Source organism: Podarcis melisellensis (genome assembly GCF_964234715.1).
Source record: "Podarcis melisellensis genome assembly, chromosome: 5".
Classification (NCBI taxonomy): Eukaryota; Metazoa; Chordata; class Lepidosauria; order Squamata; family Lacertidae; genus Podarcis; species Podarcis melisellensis.
Window position 1 is genome coordinate 99,188,724 of NC_138537.1, and position 7,419 is coordinate 99,196,142.

Below are 7,419 nucleotides of genomic sequence, written 5' to 3' on the forward strand. Positions count from 1 at the left end.
TGATGTACATCACTGGCCCCATTTTGGCCAATCAGCTCAATGAAGACATCAGCATTGGTGCCTGATCTTAAACGACTTCCTGTGTATATTGTGACTAGATACCTCACCTCGTGAAAGGGATCATTGTCTGGCAAATCTATGACCTGATCCCTGATGCCAGCTTTATCTTTTCTTATGACCCAGATAGCCAAAGAGATGTAGATTATAAAAATAGCAAGAACTGTCAACCCTACTACAGGATTTTGGCCACTCGATGCTAAAAGGAACCTTTTCATATCAACTTGATTGGGAAATAAAAGTACTTTGGCAGCCAAAAATTGGATACCAAGTCCTGAGGTCCTTGATGGCCTGGGGTTGGCTGTTCTTCTGCTACGGTCTTTTGCTTTACAGATGCAATGTACCTTGGAATAGGTGGTCTGAGGGCCAAGACGGCAACTCCCTTCTTTCCACTGGTTCTGAATTCCATCCAGGTCTAGGCAGGCTGCTGCAAAATGAGCAATGCGAACTATCTTTGTGGTTTGGTCTCTGACAATTGGATGTGATTGTAAGACAACAGAGATATTCAGTCTGTCTGCTCTATTGCTCTGGAAAAGAGACCAAAGCAATGATTGAGGCAGACAAAGGATATATGGAGCCTTAACTGCACAATCAGTGACATTAGTATCCATTTTAGTTGGTGTAGGAGGACTGGAATGGGAAGCAGCATACACAGCTACAGGGGGGTGGCTGATATTGTGGCCTAGGTATATAAATACATGAAAAGTAATATTTATTTTAGACACAATCTGGATAAAAATATCTTTGGAGCTTCTTTTTACTTCAAAACTAAAGCCACCAGTTGTTTTAGGGAGATTTTTGTCTGGTCCTATTGTCAAGTCAAAGATGGCCTCCTCTTTTCTAGCCATGATCATTTCAACCACATGAGGTGTGATACTGATTACGTCACCGTTAGCTTTGGTTCCTGTCATTTTTAATCCAGTCACCATTGTTCCAATATCTTCTGTATAAAGCAACCATGGAAAGGGATTTCTGTCAAATTCATAAAGGACAGTGGATACCACAGCATCTACCTGTAATTCAGCATGATTACTCTTTTTCAGTTCAGTATAAAAGCAGTTCCTGCAATATTGTCTGTCAGAGAAAGTTCCTGAAACATCCCATTTCTCATCTTTCCATAAATGCATGGCCCAGATTTCAGTCTCCATGCTAGTTTCTTGCTCCCCAGGGACTTTACCTTGTAAGATTAGATCTGCTAATATTTCTGTCACTGAAATGGTTTCTTTAATTGCATTGGCATTGACATTTCCATGGTTCAAGAGAGAAGCGCTCAACACACTGGACAACCCGATAAATATACCATTGCCAAGGATCTCTGCTTCCTTAGAACCCAAGTCTTTGGCCCTGAGCCTTTTTAGAGCTTCACTGACCTCTCTGAGTTTTCTGACTGCAAGCAGTTGTGATTCCCTGTTTACTTCAGTAGCTTCATGTGTTACCTGACAAATACTCAAAATCACTTGGGTTATTTTCAGAACATCAGTTGTAGGTATCCTCGTAGTTATATTAAGAAGGATTTGTCGCAAATCAGTTTTAGAGCCTTGACTGGTTGGCAAAGTCTCTATATTATTTAATACAGAGGCCACCATATATACAAAATAACCTATATTAAAGTAATCTTTAGCTGAAAGCAAAGTTGTCATAGCAGCAGTTGGTCCACTGATTAAACCATGTAGATCATGCTGAACAACACGAGTTGGTTTATTTTTTCTTTGATCATACACAGTTGCTTGTAATATTACCTGAGAAGATGCTCCAAGGGCATCATACACTTGAACATATATGATTAAGGTAGAGTTCTGAGATGGTATACCAACTGGAAGAAAAGAACGAGGAGTTTTAGGGTCATGACCAGCATACACTATTATTCCCAAAACATTATTCTCTACTGAAGATACTGCACTGGTTTTGATTTGATTTGATGATGCTATCACTTTATATGTAAGAGGTCCATTTTTGTCTTCAAATCCACTGCACTGAATGATGAATTTTGTCAGGAATGCCATGCCTATCTTTGGATTGATAACACACTTTCCTATCTGAGGTGGGCCATTCACATAAAAAGAATATTCGTAGATGGCTGACTGTCCTTCCTTTGTGGTGACTTTCAGACTAAATGTAAATGACTGCTCTGCCATGGATACAAATGCATAAGCATTTATATGCAGATATGGTTTGGATCTTCCAGTTGCACTTTTTGAAGACCAATCAAAATTTATTTCACTGGACTGTGCTGAGTAAAGTGACCAGTAATAGAGAGATTTGCCACTTCTGCAATTTAGGCATTTGCCAGAAAGACAAAATCTTTCTGTTGGAATTACTGACTCACCACAATTTTCAATACATGTGACATTTAGGATTATGGCAAGAGGAGCTTGCACATGTACTATTTGTTCCGTCTGAGCTATTCTGCTACCATTTTGAACCACCAGGCGAAAATAATACACATTATTTCCTTGAAGTGTTTCAGGTTGCACTCTTTGAACTGGAACAGAGCATGTTATCCATTTTAAATCTACCTGATCTGGATGACATTTCCCATTTTCACTTAGAGTCATTGATGTGTAGTCTGTTTTTTGTTTGCTGCAATACCACGTAAAGGACAGCCCTTTAGAGGGTTGGACTGCCTCACCATTGTAGTATGCAGATCCATTAAGTATCCACTCATCAGAAAATCCAACTGTCCGGATACTGCCTCCAGCAATGACAGCCACAAAGGTATCTGATCCAATCTTGACAAACAGTGAATCAGATCCTTCCATGCTCTTCCATGTATCCAAAGAGGTTAAATTCATTGTAAAATTAAAGAGATACAAGCCATTATCTAAGACAGGACCAGGTACTTTTAATATGGTGGAATTTCTTCTTCCAATGCTAGGTGGATTTAAAGGTTTTGACCAATCTGGTGTAGTAGTCAGATCTGGAACTTTATAGATGTTCCAAATGACATTTGTTTGATTAGGACCTGGACAAGTGATACGTGTATCAGCAGCCAGAGTAAACTCTGTTCCTTGGGTATAATATACCACACGCTGAGAAGCGTCTGGCTTCTGGATACTAATTTCCTTAATAGAACAGGGTTTTCGATGGCAAGCTATGCTAAATCTGAGGGCCTTTGAAGCATAAGTGTTGACTGTGGCTTTTAAAATAGTTGGCATAAGTCCATTTCCAATGCATTTCACCTTTGCTACAAAAGCAGTGAAGAGGGCAGAGTTGAAAGTTAAGAAAGAATCAGAAATGAATTGCATTGCATTTTTGACATGATTTATGTAGGTGAAAGTATAGTTCTGAACTGGGTACTCGCCTCTAGAATCAAAAAGTTGAAGGTTGAAGGTCCACTCACACTGCAGCAGTGGATGTTGCACAGGAATAAACCACACAATAGAGACCAAACTGTCTTCAGGAGAACTGTTATTGAAAACGTGAACTTCAATATCTTTTTCTCCTAGAGACCTGAACAAAGTCCCTTTCCGATTCAGATACACATGGATGCTGAACTTGGACAATTGCAGCTGCATGAATTCAACAATGATCAGGTAACAGAGGCTCTGCTCCTCGTAAAAGATATAGTGGGAGCTGTAGCCCTTCCTAGTGGTAGGAGGAGTGCTGTCTTCCTGTGTAGAATAGTACAATCCCAGTGTATGGCTAAAAATGTAGATGCCTCTTCTGGTTTTCTGTGGATTGAGTGTGAGATAAGTTGCGGCTCCAGTGCTTGCTCTGAAAATCAAAGTCTCATTAAAGAAATCAAGTTTTCCCACCAGTTGTTCAGGCATCTTCTCATTAGTACGAAAATAGACACTGGCCACCACCTTCTCCTTGGAGTGATATGGTATGGGAACAGCACAGAAATTGCTGCGTAGAGCAAAATGGTTGTAATTGTAGAAGTGAGACCACTCTCTTGTATCATGCGTCCTTAATAGTTTATAAGCTACTATTCCTTGGCTGAGCTGTAGAAGACTCCAGGAAAGGCTGATTGTCCCATGTGCGTGGCTCAGCAATTTGGAACGTACACTAAAGACATGCAACAGGGCAGGCTCCACATATAATTCTATGCTAAGGCTGATCAGAGGTCGATGCTGAACACTGACTGAAGCGGTATAGAATCCACGATGGGGATAGCATACAGTCAGGTGGTAGCTATAGTACGATGCGCAGAGCTGGTACAATTCTGCATTTGGGTAGCCAGCGAATGGAAGTGGTTCACTGTGCTGGTTGCTGGGAATGAGGAGATCTTCTGGACTACCCCCTCGGCTCCTGAAGTGATAGCTCCATGAGGAACTCTTAAGGCGTGCGCACCAACCCAGGTGCACTGGCTGCCATTCAAAAACTGGAAGGGTGCGTGGCCAGAGCAGGAAAAGTCGGACATCTTGCCCGGTAACCTCAATGCTCAGGTTGTGGTGAAAGCACAAGGGTGCAGAGCACAAAGTTGATGTACACTGTACTGTGATCCGACTATAAGCCCATGGTGGATAGGGACCTTCCCCTGGCAGGCCTTGACCCAGCACCAACTCACCTAGCCAGTTATCTGTACTGTTTACCAGGATGGAATCTCGGTACCAGTGGCAATGAGGAGCGGGTTGTAAGTCTGTCTCTCTCTTTTTAGAATTCACTCCTCGTGCTCTTGAATAGCACAATTCAATGTATTCATCCCACAGACATGAAACCTGGAGTTCGTTATCTTGACGTTGATAAACACGATTTTCTGGCTTTGAACAAGTGACTAACAATGGTGGTGGAAGGAGATCAAGAGGAGCTGCCTCTCGGTACTGCAAGCAACATGAACAGCAGAAGAGGAAGACATGACATAAAAGGTACCTCATCATTGACAGGAAAAAGAAACCTGACTCAGTAGTAACAGTTATCTCCTAGCAACAGCACAAAAAGAAAGTCTGCATGGATTCTAGAACCTTTCTGCTGTTGCCTTAGGCAACTCATGCCCATTTTCAATATGGCCACAATAGTCCTTGTCTTTTTCTGTGGTTGAATCCCACACTCCTCTTCATAGTCCTCACATATCACATTACCCTGGATTTGTATAAACCTGTGTTATTGCCATGTTGTCCAGATGTATCTATTACAATTTTAATGGAGAATATTTGGTAGGACTTTAATTTTGAAAGGGCAATGACTGTGATAAAACTGGAGCTTGACTGATTATTTCCCAGGATTATATTCCATCTAAATAGCATGTATGCTTATCTCTATATCTTATGAATCCCATAAGCACTGGAAATCCCAGATCTTGATTTTTTTCTGTAAATTACCCCATGAGAGATGGGAACATATTACAACTGCTACCTGTTGGCTTTTGGGAAAAAGATGCCTCTCTTTTCTTTCAAGCCAACTCTTCCTATGGAGTCTTTGGCAGAACCACTGAGTACACAACACATCACACAGAAATTTAGCCTAAATAACTTCTCCTTTCCCCCTTCACCTCCCCCTCCTTCAAGTTGAATTTATGTCATGCACATTCATGATACTATTAGAGGTCACTATTAGAATAAGTAAGTGGTAAAAATGGTGATATTTAAAACATGTATACCTCAGCTTTCCACAGGAATGGAATTCAAAGGCAGTTTACAAAAATGAACAGCCTATAATGAAATCTCAAAAATAAGGAATTAAAATACAGAACAAATGGCTTACAAATACACTGTCTGGGATAGGCCAGATTTACAGAAGCCCAAGGAATACATAGATAAACCACAAACTAAACAACTCTGCATATAGTTTACAAAACCTCATTAACAGTAATATACAGCATTCCAACAGTACTATACAGCATTTCAAGTCCATAAGAGAAACTCTCTGTGTGTAGACTTGTGCTGGTGCACTTCCAATGGAACTCTAACAACGAGATACTGTACCCAGATTTCAATCTCTGTTTCATGAATCTGTATATTACTATTAACGAGTTTTTGTAAACTATATACTGTACAGAGTTACAGTGGTACCTCGGGTTACATACACTTCAGTGGTACCTCGGGTTACATACACGCTTCAAGTTACAAACTCCGCTAACCCAAAAATATTACCTCGGGTTAAGAACTTTGCTTCAGGATGAGAACAGAAATCGCGCAGCAGCAGCAGCGGGAGGCCCCATTAGCTAAAGTGGTGCTTCAGGTCAAGAACAGTTTCAGGTTAAGAATGGACCTCTGGAACAAATTAAGCACGTAACCAGAGGTACCACTGTATTTAGTGTGAGATTTACAGAAGCCACTGTGGCTTCTGTTTGAAATCAAGGGTGTCTTGCTTCCGCTGTCTTGCCGCTGCCTCCTCCAATGTGGCAGCCATGAGAGCTGCCGCGGCCTCCATGGCGGCCTCCACTGCACTCCTGGAAGCGGGCACAGCACATCTAGAAGCACACTTCTGGAAATGCATGCTCCACTTCCAGCAGCCACGGTGAGGCCGCAGTGAGGCCAAGGAGACCGCAAAGAGGCTGAGGAGGCTGAGGTGATGTGGGGACAGGGGGACAGCATGATGCGGGAAAGGGGATGCCCCAGATTTGGGTGAGAAAATGTTGGAGGGTATGGCGGTGGAGAGGTGCAAGTGGAGGTTTAAACCTCACAATCCTGGTGCACTTAGGGTGAGTGCATACGTGACAGACTATGGCTATGTACATAACAGAGTATTAGAGCACATAGACAGATCCGATTTTTGCATGTGCACATTTGTGAATGCCTTCAGTTGAACTCTATCTCAATATTTCCAATCCACACTAGTGGGTAGTGCCTGATGGAATGTATTCACACTGTATGTCTCCCCATCCCCTCAGTTACTACTTCCCTATCCTCCCAGAGGGTTCTATGGGATGTTAGGTGAAAAACAGTGCCTCTAGTGGGGGGGCATGTTGTGCTCCTTCTGGGGTAGTTTGTCCGCCCTTGGTCCCCACTCTGTGGCTCTTAGAAGCTCTCAGCATGTGACAGCGTCCACACCCCAGGAAACAGCCTGACTGCCAGCTAAACCAGGTGAGGGCAGCCTGTGGGCCTCACCTGCATGCGAAGACAGGCTCCGGCAGATTGAGCAGACGAGGCCAATTGTGGGTCCAATAGTCAAGAAGGCAGCTTCTGCACATGCTAGAGAGGGAAGTGTGAGGCTGGTCAACCAAGTAAGATAGCCCGTCTAGGAGAAGGAAAACTGATCGTAAACAACCGCTGCTTTGCAGAATATCTTCAGGGGAAGAAAAGGCTAAGGAATAAAGCCTACACGAACTAGGAGTGAAGTTCCTAAGATGGTTGGATGGCACCTTGTAGACCTCCTTTCAGCAACACCTGCAGCCAAGCTGGTGCTAAACGCATTGCTCTGCTTTCTTTTGGACCATATCACCGAGGCCGAGAAGGAGGTCTTGTCTGGGCCACCCAGGAC

General features: G+C 42.8%; 1 protein-coding gene across 1 annotated transcript; it reads right to left on the reverse strand.

Annotated features, from left to right (window-relative positions):
* Window positions 1-1,737: 1,737 nt before the first annotated feature.
* Window positions 1,738-4,874, reverse strand: LOC309370618 (uncharacterized protein; the record flags this gene model as incomplete). Its single annotated transcript, XM_081912536.1, has 2 exons — window positions 1,738-1,870; window positions 2,574-4,874. The coding sequence occupies 2 exons, from the start codon at window positions 4,872-4,874 to the stop codon at window positions 1,841-1,843; spliced, it is 2,331 nt and encodes a 776-aa protein (XP_081768662.1). The 3' UTR covers window positions 1,738-1,840.
* Window positions 4,875-7,419: the final 2,545 nt, after the last annotated feature.